At 41.7% G+C, this 24,629-nt stretch overlaps 1 protein-coding gene across 5 annotated transcripts in view; it reads right to left on the bottom strand.

The window, feature by feature from the left end:
• Positions 1 to 24,629, bottom strand: part of PTPRU (protein tyrosine phosphatase receptor type U) — a 385,271-nt gene that overhangs the window by 108,411 nt on the left and 252,231 nt on the right. For all 5 annotated transcript variants that reach the window (XM_087939817.1, XM_087939815.1, XM_087939816.1 and 2 more), the window contains exons 9-12: positions 21,502 to 21,611; positions 18,304 to 18,505; positions 6,962 to 7,064; positions 2,341 to 2,614 (exon numbers count right to left, since the gene is read on the bottom strand). In XM_087939817.1, coding sequence (XP_087795943.1) covers positions 2,341 to 2,614; positions 6,962 to 7,064; positions 18,304 to 18,505; positions 21,502 to 21,611 — 689 coding nt within the window. The remainder of the gene's footprint in view (positions 1 to 2,340; positions 2,615 to 6,961; positions 7,065 to 18,303; positions 18,506 to 21,501; positions 21,612 to 24,629) is intronic.

The following is a 24,629-nucleotide window of genomic DNA, read 5'->3' as shown; positions in this document are numbered from 1 at the left end:
GATTTCAGGCATCTCCCAGAAAGGGATGGAAATGATGTCACTTCAGTCACAATTCTGTAATCTCGGATACATTTGAAGGAAGATATGCCATTTGACCCTGAATTTCCACTCACCACCACTACCACACATTGCAGCCTGCGGGTGGGAAACAACGCGATTAGGCTGATGGTTTTCCTTGGCAAGGACTGACAATCAGGTCTTGAACAGACTGGGCAGAGGCTCAGGCACCAAAGCAAGAAAATCCACTTGTCCTCTGCTTTCTCTCCTCCATTGTCCAGATCCTCCCTCAAAATCTTTCCCTGGCACAAAAACATTATCCCCTTTGTCTGCCTGCCTGCCTGCCTCCCTGCCTGCCTGCCAAATGATTTAATAATGCCACTACTGCAGATGGAAGCGAAGGAAATTAAACCAATCGTCATTATTTGGCTTAATGTCCCTTCTATCAACTCAGGGTGTTAAAATTCCATGTTGGACCGTTGGGGAATATTTCGATGCCAACTGCAAGAGAACCAGACTGCATTTGCAAGGAAGAGACTAGAAAGAATCCTGAGCAAAGTTGAATTCTTTCAAAAACAGCCCCGCAGCTTCTCTGTTCCTCCTAAAGCTGGGCCATGAAATGAGTGCGGTCTTCCAGTAACTACCATCTAGGGCTTGGAAGAAACCACATGAATCCCAAGGATGATCTCCTGAAACCAAACAAGGGTTAAGAACAAGCTTTTGGTATCTTTTTTAGTTTAAATGAGGCACAGGCACATCTGAATATACTCCAAATGGCTCCACAATTCGCATGGCATCTGAAGAATGCAAATAGGGTGATGTGGGGTCCAGTGAAGGCCATTGAGAAAACAGAGAAGGTTTGGAAACACAAGTTGACCATCTGTCCAGGCTACTGAATTTCCAATTTTTTGTCCTTTTGCCTAAGCAAGGAAATGGTATTTTTAGTATTTATTTGATTTGTCAATCGCTTACAAGATACAGGTATAAAAATAAATATAGTTTTGAATACATGAGATAGATACTTATAAGAAAAATAAAAAACAATAGGTTTAAGTTACAACCATAAGTAAAATCCAGAGTGTATCCATTTGGTGTAGTGGTTAAGGCATCAAACTAGAAACTGGGAGACTGTGAGTTCTAGTTCCACCTTAGATCACTCTTTTTCAGCCATGGGAACCAGGCAATGGCAAACTTCTTCTGAAATCTTGCCCAAGACTTGTCCAGGCAGACACCAAGAATTAAAAAAAAATATTGACTTGAAGGCACAAAAGGAAGGGGAAAAAAACCACCCTAAATCACATTGCTCCATTGTCAGACGGCTTTCTTCCCTTGGATAGTTTTGTGATCTTTTGTGTCCTCACATCTTATTTCAGTATTGATCTTACTTGCCATCAGAGAGTTATATAAAACCTGCATAGTACAATGCTGAAACATGATTAATTGATTGATAAATAGATAGAGATAAATCTGATTCGGCAGGAAAAGAAAAGAATGTGATTGTATTTAATGTCTTTAAAACAAAGCTGAGGATAAGAACATGGGCCATATATCATGCCAAATGTTGTCTAGTCTAATAAACAGTAACAGCTTTCCCCATCCTTCCTGATGTTTTTAACTGGAACGGGTATGTTTGGAGATGTTGCTTCTGCATATAAATTCTGTGCTCAGCCAGAGATCTTGCAGCTTCTAAAAGATTTAAAAACAATTTAACTGAATCTTTAAATGTGTTCAACTCGTGAAATTAGAATTCAATCATTCCATTTCGTACTGAATGAGAGTCGACCGCAGAGTCCTATTGCCAATCTTGGACATCTAAATGTGACGAAGTCTGGTGGGCTGCTTTTTGATTTTCATTTAAGCCCCTCCAATTTGCACACTGCCTGCACAACATGTGTACATACATACGTTCCTGCACAGGCAGCCCAGATCATGTATAAATAATATGTATGAGTCACCCATACAGATGGGACCCTTGCATTACAAGCATACGAGGCTGCTAAGTTATTTATCCATTGAGCTATATTGTCTGGCAAGTGCTTCTCCAAGTCTGGAGATTAAAAATTTGCTAGTCTTTTTAAACTGGAAATGGAAGTAACTCAGTTTAGGAAGCTCTCCATACAAAGAAAGTCTTCCTCCCCTTAATTATAGTCCTAAATGTTAGGAAACTATCTCATGGCTCAACTAGTGGTGGAAACACCTACTGCAAAAAGACTGTTGAACTTAATACTGTTGGGTATTCCACCATGATAGGAAATCACAGTCAGCTTAAGGAAAACAGTCATAAAGACAAATATATTTTAAAGATGGAGTTGTACCAATCAACACCCAGAGCTCGCTACTTACCCCTTTGAGATTGCTCATAGCCTGGAAGTAGATGAGATAGGCTTTCTTGGGTTCCAGTGGAGGATTCCAGTAACCATTATAGGTTTGATTGTCCCCTACAATGAAGGGTTTGGCTTCTGTGAGGCTGCCTGGGGATAGTTCCGCTCCAAAGTAGTGAACCAAGCCACGGGACATGGCGTCATCAAAAGTGAGTGGCACAGGAAAGCATTCTGGGCCATTTAACTCCCGCTTGATCTTCTTAGGTCTGTCTTCTTCCACAATGACTTGATATGTGCTGAGAACCCAGGAAGCAGAGAAGGTGGGGAAGAGAGAGCAAAAACAAGAGGCCGTGTTAAATGAAGCCCATCCTAAAGTAAAGTATTTTTAGTTAGTTGTTTTTCACACTTCTTAACCATTCATCTCCCTCAGAGAGGGGCTGTTGGTCCCCCTACACTGCCCTTTCTAAATCCACATTGTCTATCTTCTGACTTATCTATTTGTAGTGGATAATAAATCTCTTGATCTAAGGGTATCACCACTCCACTGTTGGTAAATGAATTGCCTTTAGTAAAGTTTCCAGGAGGAAGAAAGAAACAGATACACTCACTTCTGATTCTCAAATGACCCATTAGTCCAATGCTGGAGGAAGTGCCTGTAACTTCCTGCTAAGAGATGGCAGAACATGCTATGAATTAAGCATAGTCGTGCTTGGCTGAGACCTCCAAGAAGTTCCCCATCAGCAAAAGAATTAAAGTCAAATGGAAGAAGGAATGCTCATGCTATTATCTGAAAGGCTCCTCCTGAAAACTTCGCAAATAATTTTGGCTTCTCATAGAAGCATTCCCCTGTAAATGGAACTTTAACAGCAGGGTTTCCCTCCTCAATTCTGCATCATAATAGTCAATCACCCGGCATCATAATAGTCAATGATAAGTATTGTCAACTTGGGGCCCTTAACTTAATTTTATACAACTCTTGACTAATTGCAAATGCTTCCTGTAAGCCGTAAATTTTGTCAAGAGCAATCTGTAGTGAGGAAGAAATAGAGTGGAAAAGGGGGCTTCAGATCCAAGAACCAAGAATGGCATGTGGAGATTCTTGCAAGCTGAGTTCTGTGTTGTTTCCCCACTTGTAGACAGAATCTTGCCAGACTAAACACTCTGACTATCTGTATCGATCATATGCTCTGGGAACTATCAGGTCTTCACCCTCTTTCTCTCACATAAAAAATCTGGATGAGTTGCCTCTTATTCATCTGGAATGGGAATCTGGGCTACTAGATTCCATCACAAGACAGTATCAACAAGAGAAAAAAAAGATGGCTTCATCTACTTTTGTTTCTAGCTGTACTCCCATTTAAACCCCACGTATTATTTCCAATTAGGACGTATGGACTCTCTTATTCTCAAGAGAGAAAGGGAGAAAAGGTTCTCCTGCATTCTGTGAATGTAGTAGAGGATAACCTACATTCACGGAGCGTCTGGGTTCCTGCAGTTTGCCACAGTTTGGGCCAGCTAGTAACAAAGCAGGGATCTAGCCAAAAGCATTTTCATTATGGAGGCATCTCTGATCTGTTTCAATGGCTTACCAAAGCAGATGCACTGTCATCCGTTCTCCATCTTTGAAATTACCAAAATAGCTCCCCAAGGAAGACAGATACAGGCTTTGGCCAACCAATCTGATAGGAAGGCAGCTGCTAAATTTGGATCTTGCTGACTGCCGTTTCCTGACTGCCAAAAGCTAAAGGAAAGGAAGCTCTGAACTCGGTATACACAGCACATTCAAAGAAACCTATGCTGGTCCTTCCTCCAAGCAACAGCCCCAGGAAACCCACTAAGGAAGTTATCGCTCTTCCATTGCCCATCAACACAACACACAATTATTCTAGTCTGTCTTTGGAAGGGTCTCGCTCAAGATCTCAAAACAGAAGCGTTGGCAACCTTACTCCACCATCAAAATAGCTATTAGCCATGTGTCTAAAGATATCCGCTTAAATACCTGACAAAGTCTCGCACACTGAAACAGGTTTTGTTAACAACCACCTGGTCAAAAAAAAAAGCAAGCCAAATGTTTCTCTTCCTGGATAGAGAAGACTACACAGGACGAGCTGAATTCTGCCTTATTCTTCCACATGCACAGGGACACAAAAACAGTTAACTGAAGAGCCTAAAACAAATTAATCTGACAGTCACATCCCTCAGTTTTGTCTGGAAGTAAAAATCCCAGCAGTATAATTCAGCTGCTAATCTAATGAGGTCTTCAAAGCCAACTAGTTACATTTGTGCACTTCAAAGAACAAAGCGGATCCTCTCAGCAATCACAGGCATTGATATAGGAAAGTGCTCTAATACAGGGATCTCCAACCTCCGCAACTTTAAGACTTGTGGACTTCAACTCCCAGAATTTCTCAGTATGGCTGGCTGAGGAATTCTGAGAGTTGAAGCGCACAAGTCTTAAAGTTGCAGAGGTTGGAGATCCCTGCTCTAAAAGAGGCAAAATTTAAACTTTCTCTTTCTTGGGGACATATTTTTCTTTCCAAGGAAGTCTACCGTTCAGTCAGTGGGAAGGGGGAAAGGAATCCCAAATACTGGAATAGTTCATCGGATTACATTTTAATAGGTTATTTAAAATGAAAAGTACCAGCCCTATGTTATTATCTGGAACAGGATAAACATGCTGCATGGGTGAAGGCTGGAACAACTGTGTGCTCCATAGAAAGGCAACTAAACAAAAGAAAATTATTATTTCCGGGTGGAAGTATTCAATTGATGGCTAACACAAGTAGGGCCAAGGGTTCTCAAGGCCAATCCTCTTGCAAAACAAAACAAAGTCAATGACTTTGTTTTAATGCTTTTTAAAATAATCACCATATTTAATTATAGCATATCCCTTTATTTATCTTGTTCACTAAATTAACCAGATCCTAGTTGTGGATAGACATCTACTGAACATCCATTGAAATCTTATATATATATTAAATTATAGGATATCCCTTTATTTATCTTGTTCACTAAATTAACCAGATCCTAGTTGTGGATAGGCATCTACTGAATGCCTTATGTAATCTTATGTATTAAATTATAGTATATCTCTTTATTTATCTTGATCACTAAATTAACTGGATCCTAGTTAACATCCACTGAAATCTTATATATTAAATTATATTAGACCATGCCAAGTCCCTCCCCCAAATCTTCTAAAATCTTAGAATTATCCCATAGAAATCAGTCTTCCAAGAACTAAGAACTGGACATGCAGAAAAATCTTCCACACGTTCAAAACTTGTAGATATACAGACTTCTAAAATGTACAGCAGGGCAAAGTAGAGAAAGTAGAAGTAGAGGAAGCAAAATAGAGGAATACTTAAGTTCCCAAAACATTTCCTTAAACTGAGTACAGATAGTCTTTGGCTTGCAACCATTTGTTAAGTAATGTTTCAAAATTACAACAGCATTGAAAAAAGGGATTTGTGACCAATCTTCGCACTTACAACCATCGTAGTATCCATCACAGTCACATGATCAAAATTTGGGCACTTTGGCAACCGGTATGAATTTATATGGTTGCACCATCCCAGGGTCATGTGATCACATTTGCAACCTTCCCAGCTGCTTTCTGACAAGCAAGTCAAGTGTGAGAAGTTGGATTCTCTCAACAACTGCAATAATTTGTTTAACAACTGTGGCAAAGCAAAGGTTGTAAAATTGGCTGCAACTTGCTTAACAACCACTTGCTCAGCAACAGAAATTCTCTTCCAAACTGTGTTCGTTAAGTCAACGACTATCTGTATCAAGAGTATTATATATTTAATCTCCACCGCTTTCCCCAATGAATCCCTTTCCTATAAGTTATTGGTGAAGAATCTCAATAAAAAGGGGTGTTTCAGCCTTGCAGGATAAGCATAACCTTGCAGTTAGCATTTTTAGAAAGGGGAGAGAGATAAGAGGGGGAAAAGAAAAGAGGAGGCAGTGGAATGCAATGCATCCACTTGATAAAAGGAAATAGCCTTATTTCAAAATTCAAACAAAATTCATGATCCATTGCATATGACTGGCTGTCCTATACAGATAGGCCAACCTGTCAATTTTGGTTAGTCTCTGTTTCTTATTTCAGCAAATATGTCAGGCTCCATTTGTCAAACTACAGAAGTCTGTATTGAAATGCTCCACATTTCTTTCAACTAAAGAGACTTTTTTTCTGCTATGTTTCTCAGTGCAGAGTTTTGTAAACAACTCTCCCTAATATAATGTGGGGTTTTTTTTTACATTTTTACATTCCTTTCAAAACTATATCCATACTGTGTGTTGCATTCCATAATACCTTTTCTTAGGACTCAGAGAATCATGCATTTCAAATATTTATGACTTGCCAAGCCAACCTCGCTAATATTTCAAAGCAATTTTTATTCCAGCATGCATTCAGTTATTAGTTTAGTTTAAAGGGCCCCTGTTATTGTTGACTCTTTATAATGAAATTATTTTGTGTACAGAGCTTTCCCTTTTGTTTCCTTTGACTTTATTAACAACTCCTCCGCACCTCTCCCCCGACCTGCTAGGAATGGCATGGGCTTTAAATATTGTGAAATAAATAACAATTGCGTTGTTAAAAATATGAAATTCGATCATCATTCATTTATCACTACCTGATTGGGGCACCTCTGCCCTGTGCTGGTCGCAGGAGAACAGTGATGGTGCTATCCGACTCTTCCAGTGGTGAAGGTATGTCACCATAATCAAAACTAGGTGCTGAAACAAAGCAAAAGGCAACAATCAAACGGGGCTACATTTCACTCATTTTCCAGGTACATTGTAGAGCTTCAAGCACATCACTGCAGCCACCCTCTTGAATTTTTTTTAGCATATATAATGGACACCAATTGTAAGTTACAGTTGTAATAAGCAGTACTAGTCATAACAGCAAGTATCATTATCATGATCATGAGAAATGGCAACCTATATGCAACTGTAGTTATGGACTGTGGTTGGTCACACAGTCAGCCAAATGTTCAGACAGGATTTCAGGTTTTTAATCCACCCATCGATTCCTTCCCAAGGACCTGGGATAGACAGAGGCGGACGTTTGATTGGTATTAAAAGTATGGTCACAGAATGTAAGTTGTTCCAAGTAAAGGTGATTTTGTCACTGCTCATAGTGCTCAAAGGGTGTTGTAATTCTTTGGGGATTGCACCAGAGGTGGTATTCAGCAGGTTCTGACCGGTTCTGGAGAACCGGTTGTAGAAATTTTGAGTACTTCGGAGAACCGGCAAATACCACTTCTGACTGGCTCCGCCCCCATCTATTCGCTGCCTCCCATTGAGTCCCAGCTGGGTCTTCTTTGGTTGCCCTGCATAGGAGAACAGAGCTGGAAAGCAGGTTAGTGGGGTTGGGAGGGAATGGGGATTTTGCAGTATATCTTTCCCCCGGGAGTGGGGAGGGAACGGGGATTTTGCAGTATCTTTCCACTGCCACGCCCACTAAGGGACGGTCACCAAGGCCTGCCACGAAAGCTGGATGTTTCTGCATACAAGTCTATTTTGTGCCATCAAGATAGAATCAACCTTTAGAACGACATAGGTAGAATTTTTATCCAGGTTGATCTGTTCCCAACCTCCAGAGGTTCCATGGTGCACCCTTCACTGTAATTAAGTCCCTCCACCACGCTGCTGATCCTCTCATCTCTTTATAACTCATTGGAACAGTTAAAACATTCTAACACTGGCAACACCAGAGGTGGTATTCAGCAGGTTCTGATCACCACTAGAGAACCAGTAGCAGAAATTCTGAGTAGTTCGGAGAACCGGCAAATCCCACCTCTGACTGGCCCCGCCCCCATCTATTCTCTGCCTCCTGAGTCCCAGCTGATTGGCTGGGTCTTCTTTGGTTGCCCTGCACAGGAGAACGGAGCTGGAAAGCAGGTTAGTGGGGTGGGGAAGGAATGGGGATTTTGCAGTAACCTTCCCCCAGGAGTGGGAAAGGAACGGAGAGTTTGCATATCTTTCCCCTGCCTTGCCCACCAAGCCTTGCCCACAGAACTGGTAGCAAAAATTTTTGAATCCCACCACTGGTTGCACCCATTACCATTAGTGCTCGCTTTGCTTTGTTTTGCCACAACCATTCTATTTCTATTTGCGGGTCTTTGAATTTTGTGATCTTCTCCAGTTTGTTCTCTTCTCTTCTGCTGTCTCCAGGTACTGCCGCTGTTTTCATTATTGTAATCATTTGTACCTTTGTACCTTTTTATTATTTTGGTTTTGTAAATAACTCAAGGCAGTGACCAACACAATGCTATCTATCCTCTTCCTATTTTCCCCAAAACAACAATCCTGTGAAGGGAGTTGGGCTGAGAGAAAGTAATTGGCCCAACATTACCCAGCCAGCTCTCATGCCTGAAGCGGATGTAAGGACTGGCCTCAGCTAATCCCTCAGGAAAGCATGACTCTTGAAACAAGTAGTTATCAAAAAGAACTTTTACTGAGAGAAAGTGATTGCAGAGAAGTCAGGTGGAATGGTGGAGTCCCCGCACTATGCTTTAAGCTAGTCTTCCCAATTCAAACCCCATCCTTCACCAGTCCACTGGTAGCCAATGCAATGCCCCATAGGTGTTTTGAGACCTCTGAGTTGTATGCTTGATAGCAGTTCATTCCCAGGATGCAGCGACCTTGTTTGTCAAGCTAGAATCAGCTGGGAGAAAGTCCATCTGTCTTCAAGATTATCCCGCTCTGTAACTCCCATGCGGTTACATCAAAATCGAAAGTGTGCTGAGAATGCAACCCTGATAGCCTCCTCCTCCCCGCTCCATCGGAAGGGCAGCATCCCAGAAGGGGACCTGAGAGCAGGACTAGAACTCACTATCTCATGGTGATTGGTGCAAAGTTATCTAGCCAGCTTTCATGCCTAAGGCAGAACTAGAAGTCACAGTCTCCTGGCTTCTAGCTTCCACTCCCACCATCCTGGCTGCTGTGGTTCGCTGGCAGCCTGTGCAGACGGCAGTGGAATCGGACAGTGGGGAAGAACGGGGACCAGTCTGAGAGTCTGGAGAGGACTCAGATGAGGGTCCTGCATCCGATGCAGAGATGGGGCCAGGACCATCTGCCTCTGGAGCCTCCGGAGTCTGGCAGCAGCGAGGCAGAGGAACAAGGGGAGCCTGCTCCCAGGAGCCTGTTACTGGGTATGGCTGAGTTACGTAGTACACTTACAGGAAGTCCTTGACCTACAACTAGGATTAGAGACTTGCATCACTGAGCGGAATGATCATTAAGTGAGCCGCTCTTGATTTTGTGACCTTTTTGGTTGTGGTCATTAAGCAAATCCAATTTCCTCCATTGACTCTGTTTGTCAGAAGTAAACTGTGAAGGGCACAAATGGTGATCCGATGAGCCCTGGATAGCACAACTGTCATAAATGCACACTGGATGCCAAGCACCCAAATTTTGATCCTGTGATTGCAAGGGATACTATGACAGTCATAAGTGCAATGACTGGTCCTAAATCATCTTTCCCAACATCCTCATAATTTCAAAGGGAAGCTAAGTGATTGTTCATAAGTTGAGAACTACTTGCACCTATTCCCACAGAAACATCAAACCCCAACTTTTTAGTCTCCTCCAATCAGCAAGGCAGGCAGGCAGGCAAACCTTGAGTTGCACACATTCTGAGAAATCAATTTGAAATTAAGCTGATGGCTGCATGTGACCCTAAAGGTCACTCCCAATCCACTTCTGCATTAAATCCCATTCAAAATACTTATGAGAGAAAGGTTTTTTAAAAAAGAAATAGAAAAAAGGAGAGGGCTTTGTAGCTACTTCTTTTTCCCATCTTTACATCAGAGAATAAAAAGCATCACAAGGAGACAAGCCTGCAGATCAAGCCAGATGCTCCTGCCAGTAGCAAAACCGTTCTGTATATCTAAGGAGCTTTGAAGGAAATTGAAACGCCTATACAGAAGTGCTGTATTTAAAAAAACAACAGCTAAGTTGTGAGAAGTACACAATACTGTACAATAGCGATTCAATGCAATAGGTGAATTCAATAGAGATTCAGTGAAATTGCCCAAATGTGACCTTTCTCAAAATCAAAATGAACTGTACAATCAGACAGGTTCTAATAAGTGGCACATAAATAATTGCAAAGGCGCTACTATTTGTTTCCAAACTTCACCAGGCCAATATCCGCTCGCTTAGGATTGTGCAAGAATTTGACTGAGATCCAATCAAACTTCTCCATCTACCCCACCTTTCTTCACTGAACTAAGGTTTAAAAAAAAACACAGTAAAATCTGATAATTCCAAACAGATATGGACAATTCAGAAGCTTCTGTGTTGTTTCTAACAGCCGTTTCTGAAATCCAGATTGCATTAGATTCAACCACTCCACTAGATCGATTTTCCAAACCAGTTCAAATTGGTCAGTTGGACTGGTTTCCTACATCAAAAATTGCCTATTTGGATGTGGCAATTCAACGGAGATTCTGCCTGATTTGCATTAGGCCAAGTGCTCTCCAAAACTTCAGTACAGTAGTGCCCTATTCCAAAACTGTACTATATGCTGCATCTGTAGGAAATGAAGTAATTCCTTTTTTGGATATGTAACTGTTAATCTCTGAGGGGTTGTTTAAGGGAAAAGGGGGAAGAGTGCATGGTGCATATAAATGGAACATTTTCCCTATGGTTCCATCTCTTGCTTTTATTAATGGTCACAGGCTCATGTCCTTAGCTCAGAGCAAGAGAAACTACTGTGTTTTTTTTTTTAAATGTGCATTGCATTATGCTGATTATTCCAGAAGCAGCTGTTACTGCATGGCCCTCTCTTCCAATGCAAGGGAAGAAAAGGAAAGAAAGATAAAGGACACATTAATTAGACCTGCTTTTGACAGAGTAGGACAAATGGAAAACATGTCCAGGAACAACATTCTATACTAATAAGATGAACAAGATGCAGGAGAAACGTACCTGCTTCACATTTGGAGATGAGCTGACCTCAATTTACGCTCCCCTCAATTTCTGAATCTGAATCTAGTCTTGTCCTTGTTTTTTTCCATTTCTCAACGTTTTGCGATGAAATGCTCCCATTCAAAAGTTGAATGAGAAAGTCTGCTTTGAGGGCCATCAACACCACCGTGGCTCAATGGCTGGAAGGTACCCAAATCTTCAGTCTCCTGGCCATTGTAGGAGATGACCAGGCTGAGCCCAAACAAGAGTACAATTGCATCATAAGCCACAGATCTCTGCATGCCACAACAGATCTAAGTCCAGCCCACCTTGAATGTCTTTCTTAATCTCCCGCTCATTTTCCTTGACAGTTAGTTGGTCAGATTCTTGTAGAGAGCTTAATCTTGCAGTACATCTTTTATACTCATTTGAAGGGCCTGATTTCCCCAGTGCTTGATAGCCATGGCGTTTTTGTCTACAAGGGCAGGCCATCCATCATCAACAGCATTCACCATAGGGAAAAGGAAGCCAAGTGGTGGAATCTCCAGCTAGAGTGGATGGAGAAGTGAAGAGACTGGCAAGCTTAGAGACCTTGCAAAGCAAGACGTGACACAGACCTCCCCCAAATCCCTTAAACTCTTATCTGGTTGTCCCCAAGAGAATGTAGCCAGTCTGGCAAGATTCTTGTAAATAGGCAAGCAGCAATAAAGAAGCTACTCTAATCAATTCAGGGTGTTGCTTTGGTTCCTTGCACCTGACACCAGCAAATTCTAGTGTAGATATTCCCTTAGTTGGACGACAGGTAATGCTCAACATAGTTCACTAACTCAGAAAGCTCAAGCAGCCCAAGGAGCTTCTGGTACAGTTCTACAGAGGAATGATTGAGTCTGTCATCTGCGCCTCTATAACTGTCTGGTTTGGTTCCGCAACCCAACAAGACAGACACAGACTTCAAAGGATAATTGGAACTGCAGAAAAAACAATTACTACCAACCTACCTTCAATCGAGGACTTGTATAATGCTCGAGTCAAAAAGAGGGCTGTGAAAATATTTACGGATCCCTCTAAACGATGCTATGGAGCACTGCACACCAGAACAACTAGACATAAGGGCAGTTTTTCCTGAACGCCATCACTCTGTTAAACAAATAATTCCCTTAACACTGTCAAACTATTTACTAAGTCTACATTACTATTACTATTCATCTTCTCATCCTTCCTTCCACCCATCTCCTCCCACTTATGACAGCATGAATGTAACTTTGTTGCTTGTATCCTTATGACTTTTTATTGATTGTTTACTAATATGATTTGATTTGATCGCTTATTATGGTTCCTAGTATGATTTGTGCCCTTTGACTTCTTTTAAGTGCTATACCTATGATTCTTGACGAATGTATTTCTTTTTCTTTTTATGGACACTTTGTACCAAAACAAAATCCTTGTGTGTCCAATCACACATGGCCAATAAAGAATTCTATTCTATTCCATATGAACAAAATGAAGCCTACCATTACAAACATAAGCTGTAAGGTTGTAAATAACCAGTTTTAGGGATTTTTTTTGTGGTGATCATTAAGTAAATGCAGAGTTTTTGAATAGCCACCACATTCTTTTAAGTGAATGTAAGTGGTTGTTAAGTTCATTCTAGGGCAATTTTGCTGAAACTGGGAGTAAATGCTGGTTTTCAGGAAAATTGTCATAAAACACAGTCATATGACTGTGGAACACTGTAAGCGGCCATGTTGCCAAGCACCTAAATTCAACTACAGGATCACAGAGGGGGCCTATTATCCCTTTGAATCCGAGTCAAAAGTTGCCCGTAGTTAAGTCCCTCAAAACTTTGAATGGATGCCAAGTGACCAGTCGGACTACCTGTGTTTTTGACCCAGGGCTGTCCTTCCATGGAGAGGGAGCAAAACAATTCATTGACAAACATCCTCTGCCCTTCCACTCTCTTTCTAAAGAGCCTGCAGGCCCTGATTAATAAGAAATCGCTCCGGCCCACCTCCTGCTGCCTCGCAATTCCTCTGCTCCCCATTAAGAAACATTGCAGCCCATTCAGCTATGGTTAATAGCTGACAACCCTAAGTAGTATATGGCTTGTTAATAAAGCCCAATTAATCCTAGTTTTGTGCCTTGGTGAGGCAATCTGTTTTGTTTCTTTCCTGTAATTCCTCCCATGATATGGGACTTTGTGGGGAGGGGAAGTGGGAGGAAATCTTATTTCTGCAATACCGGTCTAAATTATCTCAGCTTTGCTTCTTCCCGTGAGATACGGGCTTTCCTCAGTTCACAGCCCCCTTTCTCCCAGGAGACATCTGAATATGCAGTACAGAAAGTCCTCCGCGTACAATCATTCATTTAATGACCAAAGTAACAATGGCACTGAAAAAAGTGACTTATGATCGTTTTCCACACTTATGACCATTGCAGCATCCCCGTGGTCACGTGATCAAAAGGCAGATGCTTGGCAACTGGCATGTGTTTAGGACAGTTACAGTATCCCGGGGTCATATGATCCCCATTTGGGACCTTCTGACAAGCAAAGTCAATGAGGAAGCCAGATCCACTTAATACCTATGTTAAGGACGTAACAACTGCAGTGATTCACTTAAAAACAATTACTACCAATCTGTCTTCCATCAAGGACCTTTATACTGCACGAATCAAAAAGAGGGATGTGAAAATATTTACAGACCCCTCACATCCCGGACATAAACTGTTTCAACTCCTTCCCTCAAAACGACGCTATAGAGCACTGCTATTGAGAACAACTAGACACAAGGACAATTTCCCCCCGAAAAACTCTGCTAAACAAATAAGTCCCTCAACACTGTAAACTATTTACTAGGTCTATTACTATTTACTAAATCTATTACTATTAATCCTCCCATCCTTCCTTTCATCCATCTCCTCCCACTTATGACTGTATGACTGTAACCTTGTTGCTTGTATCCTAACGATTTTTATTGATTGTTTCCTAGTATGATTTGATTGCTATAATTATTATTAAGTGTTGGTACCTTATGATTCTTGACACTTGATGAATGTATTTTTTATGTACACTGAGAGTATTTGCACCAAGACAAATTTCTTGAGTTTCCAATCACATTTGGCCAATAAAGTATTCTATTCTATTCTATTCTATTCTATTCTATTCTATTCTAACTGTGGCAAGAAAGGTCATAAAATGGAACAACTCTATGACAATTCGTCACAGCCAGCTCAGCATGAACAACCTACCACAGCCAATTCACTACAGCCATCTCACCATGGCCACCTCGCCACAGAACAACTCACTGCGGGACAAGAGTTACACTAATATCAACGAAATGGCGAAATAGAATCATTAAAGAAAGGATGAAAAAGGAGGGACAGAATGAAATGTGAATGGTAAAACTTACAAGTATTTTTTAAATTTATTTTAAATAATTAAATAGAATTGTTAAATTGTCCTACAATAAGTTGTCTTGCAGCGAGTTGGCCGTGGTGAGTTTGCCCACTGCAAGTTGGCTGTGATGAGTTGGCCACAGTGAGTTTGCTGCAGCAAGTTGTCCCATCCCTTTCTTCTTTTTTTGCTTTTGAAGACGTTTCACTTCTCATCCAAGAAGCTTCTTCAGCTCTAATTGGATAGTGGGAAATGGAAGGATTTCAAGAAAGTCCACTTGCCTCCTGAAAAAGCACCTTTGGGACAACCATGACCTGGATGACTGAGAATCTCCACAGACTTCCTTTGCGCAGCAAAGCCACCTGACCTATGGCACCTCGAGACAAGACTTCCCACCAGTGATGGGATTCAGCCAGTTCGCACCACTTCGGTAGAACCGGTTGTTAATTTTCTGAGCAGTTTGGCAAACTGGTTGTTGGAAGAAATAATTAGGGCAGAGAACCGGTTGTTAAATTATTTGAATCCCACCTCTGCCCAAAACGGAGCATGTGTGCTGCACGACCCCTCCAGGCTCCGTTTTTTTTCTTCCTGAGCCCCAGGGAAGCCTTCTGAGGCCCAAAAGGCCCCAAAATGGGGGAGGGGGCTGTACTGCCACAAAAAAGCCACACCCACCCAGTCACATGACCATGCCCACCTAGCCACACCCCAGAACCGGTGGTTACAAAATTGGAATCCCACCCCTGTTTCCCACCCATGCATATAATCATCATTTCTTTAAGACTCTTTCTAGCAAGACCCAGAAATGGCAGTGTTCGGTTTATCCTCTCCCAGATCCCCCTTGCTCATAGATCCTATCAAAAACCGCTCCACTGAGTTCAGAAGTATGTTCCAGCACTGAAAACTCTGTAGTGTAAACAAGACAGCTTTTGGACCGCCATGCAAGCAAATTATCCAACAGGGTAAATGCAAGTAAATTATGCAAGTAAATTATCCAGCAGGGTGTATACTGTTTTCCATTTGAATTCAGACAGCAGGTTATCTAAGAAAAAGCAGGAGTTTTGGAGCATGGAGAATCTATTTTAGGAAGAGACAAGTTTAAGGAGATCTGCATAGTGGGATAAAGGGTGACCCCATCAGCCCAAGCAAAACACACCAAATTCGAATGCCGAAACATCTGCTCGACACTGCAGTGTGAAATCCAGAATATCAATTCCACGAGACTGCTAGTGAATCTGGTGGGCCCGGAGAGGCTGGGGAGCAAACTCAACTTAACAGGAGACATGAAAGAATTTCACTACCGTTTTCAGAGGGACCAGATTTGAAAGAGTTGTCAAAAAGGACCACATCCATATCACAGAGATTAATGTTAAAAGCAACACCCGAGTGTTATGTCTCGCCTTTCTTCTTTCCAAAAAAGATGAAAGAGAACAAACTCACACAAACACAGGCAGGCAAGCTGACTCGGACTTTACAGAGTTAATCCTTTATACTGATAATGTCCTTGGCAGTCCAGCACACTCTGCCTGCCAAGTCCGAAAAGATAACAAGAAAAACTACTCACTGAGGATTCCAAAGCAGACCACAAAAAACAGTCACAACGAAACCTGGAAGAGAAGTAAACTTTGTCCCGTACAAAGTTTCTGGAGAAAACACACCCACTTTTATCCCCTGTGGGGTGTGTCTCAATGACTCAGCTCACTCTCTGACCCTCCCACGATTCCTACGTTTCAGCTCACATTTCTTCCTACGACGCTGCCTAGGATCAAGCCAACATTCGTCCTCTTGACTCCCTGTCAGGGGCTGCTCCGATATGCCCTCCTCCTAGCTAATTTTATGGACGGTTCACCAAATTGGCAAATCCCACCTCTGGTTGGCCCCACCCTGCCCACCCTACCCCACCCCTCCCAGGAGTCCTCATGTGGCCCATTTTGGATCCCAAGTAGGTACAGGGCCCACAAGGAGGTTTGGGGAAGGTGAAAACGGGCTTCCCAAGGCTCTAGAGAGCCTCCGGAGCCCAGGGAGGCTGATTTCGCCCTCCTGGAGGCTCAAGGGAAGCCTACGGAGCCTGGCAAGGGTGAAAAATAGGCCTCCTGAAAGTTCCAGAAGGTCAGAAATGGGCCCATTTCTGGCCTCCAGAGCCCAGGGAGACTGTTTTCACCCTCCTGGAGGCTTGAGGAAAGCCTCTGGAGCACAGGGAGGGCAAAAAACAGGCCTCCTGCTGTGGTGCAGGAGGCCAGCTAGGTCACGCTGACCCAGCAACCTGGGCAGAGAACTGGTTTCTAAAATTTTTGAAGCCCACCCCTCTCTTCCACACACGGTTTTAAGTCTGTCCCCCAACCCATCCCCTGCTTCCTTATTTCTAGAGAAGAGTCTTCTGTGTGCTGGTCTCACTTTGAAAATTCATTCCGACAGGGATAAAGCTGAACACGGAAAAATAACAAGCTAGAAGAGATAATGAATTTCTCTTCCACCTCTCAACCCGCTCTTTCACATCTCAGTGCTGAAATGCATTGTTTAACTGCAATCAGAGTAAGTGTAAATGGCATCCGAGAGAGGAAGAGCTATCTGAAACTATTTTAGTTACTCGGAAAGGTATTAAGAGCAGTAAAAATGAGGAAGAGGCTTTGGGTGTTGGCTTAGATGGGCATCTGAGAGGACTACATGGAGCCATTTGGTGGGTGGAATTTCAGCGCGCTCCAGATTGGAGCCTAAACAGTTAACATTTAACAATGGTCAGAACTCACAGTGAAACTGCTCAGGATCTCAACCCTGAGCAAAATGAGCCAAAACACAGGAATTATATCACATCTGTAGCTTTTTTTTTTTTTTTTGCATGCAACATTAATATGCTCATAATGTATTTCCAAACCATGGCAACTTTAAGATATGTGGACTTCAACTCCCAGAATTCCCCAGCCGGTCATGTTGTCTGGGGATTCTGGGAGTTGAAGTCCACATGCCTTAAAAGTTGCCAATGTTGGGAAACCCTTGTATAGAGCATATAGTGTCAAAATATTTCAATTTTTTTCAACACAGTCCTTACTAGAATGCCAAGTATCATATAGTGAGGCACCAGTATTACAAGAACACGTCAAAATACTAGCATCCTGATAACAAATTTCTTCTCAATTTTTAAAAATAATTTCCCTTTAACTAGATTAGACTGGGAAATTGAAAAATAAAAAATACTAGAGGGAGACAAGCCACTTTTTGTACCGTTGCCAAGAACCCCAATGCATGTCTGCATGGATGCACTCATGAAGCCAACAGGAGTCAAGCTCGATTTAAAGATTTCTCTTTTACTCCAAAGAACAAAAAGGAAGGGATATAAGGAAGGGGCAAAAAAAAAAAAAAGGACAGCCAAAATTGAGAAGCAAAGCAGAAAGTGCAAATGAATTAATCCAAGTGCATCTGCAAGGGGAAGAAAAAATGATGGAGTTAATTTCCTCTATTTCAGAAGCTGTTGTAGAACTATAAAATAAAGCTGCTCTCAAAAACGGGTTTTGTTTTTCAGCAGAAAATCACCATCCATTTATAAGAGAAAATAAAGAACAATCCAAAGCAACCATCTGCAAAGTAGAGAAATCAGGCACCCAAACTCTCCTCAATTCAGAACCAGACCAACATGTTGCACAAAACGGATGCATTTCTCTCCTCCCAACCTACCTGAGATGTTGGTGGTGATCTCAGTCAGAGCAGTTTGACCAAAGCCCTTGCCAGTTCGTGCTCTTACTGAAAAAAGGTAGGTCGTCCCAGGATGAAGGTTGGAGAAAACATGGTAAGTTTCATTTCGGAGCTTGGAGACGGTGCGCCGTGGGCCAGGCACATTGACTGCTGGGTCAAAGGATTCAATGCTCTGGTAGCTGATCTAGGATAAAGGGATATGCTTTAAGATTTGCTTGTTGAATTTATATAGCCTCCCCCTTATATAAACTATATATTCCAAGAAGTTGCTTCAACAAGGACCAGATATTGCAATAATGTATGAACATTTTTTTTAAAAAAATCTTTGTGTCAACTCATAAAATATTTCTATGGTATTTTTAGAATTGCCAACAGAAAGTGGGGGAGAACAGTGGTCAGCTTGCATTCCATAAATGTTTTCAAAGATAGTTTCTAGGTGACCGAAGTTTCTGCCGTGCAAAATTCTAACTGGAGAGCATGATTGATGACTCTTGGCTATGGATGTGTCCCATTGGAGAATATGAATTACGATACACCCAGGGGGTGTGTGGGGGGGAAACCAGGGTCAAGGATGACAATGAATGATGTGTCTCAGAATCGGCTATACCCCAGGCAGTGATGGCATGTTTACTCCTAATAAATCTTCTTTAAGTTTTGGAAGTCCGGCTAGGGACTCATGATTTAAATGGTGGTAACTGCCAGAGCCCTGACACTTTGCACACAGAAAATGAGCAAGACCAGGGCAAAATTAACCTAGCATTCTTCTTCCTGCTGTTGGTTTTCTATGGGCAGAGGGCAGAGTATTATTTGGTAAAGAGAAATATTCCATCAAAGGCAAGAATCTGCACGGGATCCAGAGTGGCTCTTGGCCAAGCGAACTGATCATCACAGCAAGAGATGGAGAGAACTTTTGGATACAGCCGGGAAAACAGCTTGCATTCTGCCGAGACAATAGACTTGGAAGGAACTATAAAGTTGCCCTTAATCTTCAAGACTATTAAAGTAAGAAAGTGGGGGGGAGAACAGCTTCCTGAATTACAATAGAGCCTATGTCAGTTCTCGGAGAGGCAGCCTTCAGCCTAGCAGGGAAGGACTATTCAGATAAGCATCAAGCTTTCTCAGTCGGCAGTTTCTGCGCTCCAATAATTTTTGTTGATGCCAGAGTGGGCAAAGGCATGGGATAAAAAGTCAAATGAGGGAAGGGAGGTTTTGCCTGGCTGCGTTTGGGAGACGCCAAAACACACGCAGAGACAGGCCTATTCAAAAACTATCTGACAGCAATAATGAAGCAAAGAAAAGAAAAGAGTCTCCGTTCGGCGCCTGGCTGAGAATAACAGAAAAGCCAATCAATTATTGCGGTGCTTGTCTGACAGACAAATCCCACCCCAATCACTGTGCAAATCTTTGAAACTGAAAGTCAGTTTCTGCCCACCTTCCTAGGCCTTTACCTGGCATTACTGCTTAAGGGGTCCCTTTTATGAGAAGGAACGGCAGAATCTGGGGCTGGTATGAAAAGGCCTAGAATTCCTAAGTTCCCACAAGAGAATTAAGTCCAACCTCCCTTGAGTGCCATTGACCCTTAACCTAACTCTTAACTAGGAGCCAACTATTAGTTGAAATCATTCCTGTGCATAGGATTTATTATTTTAGCAATAAATCAGTTTAATTGAACCTTCATATGTAGACCTAAATCTTTTGCACCTGTTGTGGTTCGCTGGCAGCCTGGGAGACGGCAGCAGAGTCAGACAGTGGAGAGGAAAATGGGCCAGTCCAGGATTCTGTGGAGGACTCGGACGAGGGTCCTGCACCTGATACAGAGATGGGACCAGGGCCATCTGAGAATTATGTACCGACTCCAGAGCCTCCAGAATTTGACATCAGCAAGGCAGAGGAACAAGGGAAGCCTGTTCCCAGTGCGCACATGCGCAGAGCTGCCAGAAGGCAAGAACAGTTAAGAAAAAAGGAGAGACTTGGGAGTAAGGCTTGGAGGTGATTGGCCCTCCCATAAGACATAAAGGAGGAGCAGAACCTTTGCAGGAAGCAACTCTATTAGTATTGGTCGGTTTGAAACCTGAAGCTCTGTGTTGAATTTCTGCTCCATTTGGCCTTGTATAACTAATTGGAAATTTAGTCGTTGGCAGCATTTCAAGGAAGATAAAGGTGCGTGCTTATCAGACTTATCCTGGATGGCTTTGGCAGACTTCCATGGGACTATTTACAAACTGTTGGAGACTCATGATCTGTGAATGAATAAAATTCACAGCCATTGAAATAAAGAAAAAAGGGGTTTTGGGACTAAACATGTGTTTGTTAGTGTCTCAATAAGCCTTGGTCAGAACAGCGCCTGACATTTCTGGAATTCAACATTCAGGAAAGACTCATCATTATTGGCTCCTCCCATTTAAAGACTGCCCAGACTGACATCCTTCAGGTACATGGGAACTACAACTACTGTTGTTGTTGTTGTTGTAATAGGCTCAAGTGAGCAATGACAACTGGTGAAAAGAAAACTTATGAAGCATTGTTCTGATCACAAATTGGTTCACAATTCTTCAGAAAGACAGCTTGATAAAAGAACAAGAGAAAGGGGCCTGCAATATTTTGTTTGTCTACTCATTAACACAAAATAAAATATTTAACTAAACTGGTGCCCTAATATGCAGACATTTTTTAATAATGTAAATTCCATTCAAGCTTGACGTCTGATGCTGTGTAAATATGTCTAGGGAGTCTTCTGGGCCACAATACAAAAGTACTTTGCCGTTGACTTCCTCCAATATCTTTCTTCAACTTCCCTGGGATTTTCCGTCAATTGGCCATTCATGTAGTGACCACGTCCAACTTGACTTAGCTTTATAAGATCAGCCAAGGTCAGTCTGTACTTTACTTAACTGGAATGAATGATATGTATATGCACCCAAAGTAGTAGCATCTTATTAAAACTGGCATTCTCTCTTACCTTTCATTTAGAATAGAGTGTCTCTCCCGAGATCACCATTGTTACAGCATATGCATGTGACATCTCTAAGCAAGAATTCACTTATACTTCCAGGCTATTGTTCATCCTCATAGAAAATGTCAATTAATGCATTAACAAGAACCTTCTTTTTCTGACTTTGGCAGAAGGATAAGCGAGATAAGGCACAATATCCATTTCTCCAAAATGATCTTACGGCATACCTCATATTGTGTTATGAGACCATTGGGTTCCACCGGCTCCTCCCATTTCAGAAAAATCATGTCCTCCAGAGGAGTGAATGTGAGGGATTCTGAAGCTATGCCTCCAGGGACTTGAATGAGTAGATGGAAGAAAGAAAAAAAGAAAGAGAGAGAGAGAGAGAGAGAGAGAGAGAGAGAGAATTAATCAGAACACATTTCTTGTTCCTAAAATCACAAGCAATGAAGGCACATCAAATGAAACTAAAACTGGGAACATCCAATATAGAATAGAATAACACCTTGGAGACCTTCTAGTCTGACCCCCTGCTCAGGCAGGAAACCCTATATCACTTCAGACAAATGGTTATCCAACCTCTTTTTAAAAACTTCCAGTGTTTGGAGCATTTACAATTTCTGGAGGCAAGTTGTATCATAGATTAATTGTTCTAATTGTCAGGAAAACTTTCCTTAGTTCTAGGTTGCTTCTCTCCTTGATTAGTTTCCATCCATTACCTCTTGTCCTGCCCTCAGGTGCTTTGTAGAATAGACTCCCTCTTCTTTGTGGCAGCCCCTGGGATATTGGAACCCTGCTATCATGTCTCCCCTAGTCCTTCTCTTCACTAGACTAGATAATCCCAGTTACTGCAACTGTTCTTCATATGTTTTAGCCTCCAGTCCAGTCCCCTAATCATCTTGGTTGCTCTTCTCTGCACTCTTTCTACAGTCTCAACATCTTTTTTTACATTGTGGCGACCAAAAATGGATGCAGTATTCCAAGTGTGACCTTACCAAGGCATTATAAAGTGGTATTAACACTTCACATGATCTTGATTCTATCCCTCTGTTTATGCAGCCTTAAGCAACATCACGGAAAGATCCTTAAGCCAATCCTAGGGATATTCAAAATTGCATCCCAGTTCACCAAAGTGAGGGCTATTTACTAGTCTTGAATCCAAGCTTCCAAATCTATGCCTTTTTCATATTTTTCATGAATAGACAGAATATGAATTTTGGAAATGTGTTTGCTGTGTTCAAGTTATGCATTATATCAATTTATATAGCCACCCATCTCAAATATATGATTCTGAGCCACACAAGCAATTAAAAGCAATATAAAAACAGCAAAACAATACAAAAATTTTCATTTAAAAACAATAAAGATTTTTAAAAACATAAAAAAGCAGGCACAAAAATCAAGTGTAGCCAAGGAGAGTGGATTTTCAACTTCATTGTACAGAACTGAGCATATAACACTTTTTTCACATTTAGCTACTGTCATGTCTTCAACCACACATTTTACAAAGTTTTAGATACAGAAAGATATGCATATCAATTTAGCACTGATGACTCTCTAAAAAAAACATGTGCATTCAATTTTCCATTCCATTGTCTTTAATGTCTTCAAAAAATAAGTAAAATTGCACATACTTTTCTGTGATGCCTCCCATGAGAGGTATAGCTTTAATATACCATTGAATTTTCATCCCAAAGGTGGTTTTTCAAAAGGCAACTGGACTTTCTTTGTTTTCCTTAAAGACATCCAACAAAAAAAACGTCCATAGCCAAGAATCATGCTCTCCAATTAGATTTTTTCGGGGCAGAAGCTTCAGCCATCTAATCAGATCGTTCTTAAAGAGGCAAAGATCCATCCCCTCCTTAAGAAACCAGCACTAAGTCAAACTCTGCTGGATGATTTTCACCATTCCTTTTTTTAAAGAAGATTGTTGAGGAAATCGTCACATTGCAACGTGTCCTCATTCATACTGTGTTTCTGTGTTTTTATGTTTATTTCAATATTTTTGCTTTGCGCTTTCAATCCTAGTTAGCCACCTAAAGTCACAATTTGGGAATTACACCATCTTGCAAACTGCATCCATCCACCCAGTTCCATGCAAAGCATAACATTGTTGCACACAACTTTCCTGAATTCACACATACAGGTAGTCCTGGACCTATGACCCCAATCGAGCCCAGAATTGATGTTGCTAAGCAAGAAATTTCTTAAGTGAGCTTTCAGCCCATTTTATGACTTTTCCTGCCACATTTGTTCAGGGAATCACTGCAGTTGTTAAATTAGCAAGATGGTTATTAAGTGAATCTGACTTCTCCATTGAATTTGCTTGTCAGAGGGTCACAAAAGATGGTCACATGATCAGACGTGGTAATTCAGCAGGTTCTGACCAGTTCTGGAGAATCGATAGCGGAAATTTTGAGTAGTTCAGAGAACCTGAAAATACCACCTCTGACCGGCCCAGCTCCCATCTATTCTCCGGCCTCCCGAGTCCCAGCTGATCGGCTGGGTCTTCTTTGGTTGCCCTACACAGGAGAACAGAGCTGGAAAGCAGGTTAGTGTGGTGGGGAGGGAATGGGGATTTTGCAGTAACCTTCCCCTTGCCATGCTCACCAAGCCATGACCACAGAACCAGTAGTAACTGTACATGATCCTTGGACACGGCAACCCTTATAAATATGAACCTGTTGTCAAGCATTCAAATGTAAATCAAGTGACCCATGGGGATGGTGCAACGGTCACAAGCGTGAAAAATGCTCATAAGTCACTTTTTTTTAGTGCCATTGCAACTTTGACCAATCGCTAAACAAACTGTTGCGAGTTAAAGACTACTTGTATTTTTAGTTTGCTTCTTTTCCAGGTACGATCTCTTTGTGTATTACTTTGGAATTTAGCTCTTATGGTAATGTGCTCGGGGCATTATGATTATTGCAATGGAATATCAGGCGTATTCTGCCATTTCAACCTAGCAGAAACTCTATGGCAATTTTCTTTTCATATCATTAAATCAAGTGGAGCCCAGGCATTGCTTAGGGTATAATAGGAAACTTTGCATCCTCTAAACAGATGGCTTGTTCACCCCTCCGTTTCTCTTACTGGACCTCTTGAGATCCCCTGAACAAAAAGATCATTTTTAAACTATGCATGGATCATTGGTTTATTTAATACATGTTTGGAATGCCTCCTGAAGGTGATGTTCATATAAAAATAATACGAGTAATCATACATCAGCATATGAAAAACAAAATTGGAACTCAGCCAGGCGAGCAAAGCTATATGCTAAACATATAAAAGCAACATTAACCATCAAAAATTCAATGGCATCTCTTCAGCTGAAAAAAAGAAGAGAAAATAACTT

The sequence above is a fragment of the Pseudonaja textilis genome, chromosome 10, assembly GCF_049901715.1.
Source record: "Pseudonaja textilis isolate UNSWEBS1 chromosome 10, rPseTex1.2, whole genome shotgun sequence".
NCBI lineage: Eukaryota > Metazoa > Chordata > Lepidosauria > Squamata > Elapidae > Pseudonaja > Pseudonaja textilis.
This window is presented reverse-complemented; position numbering and strand designations above follow the sequence as displayed.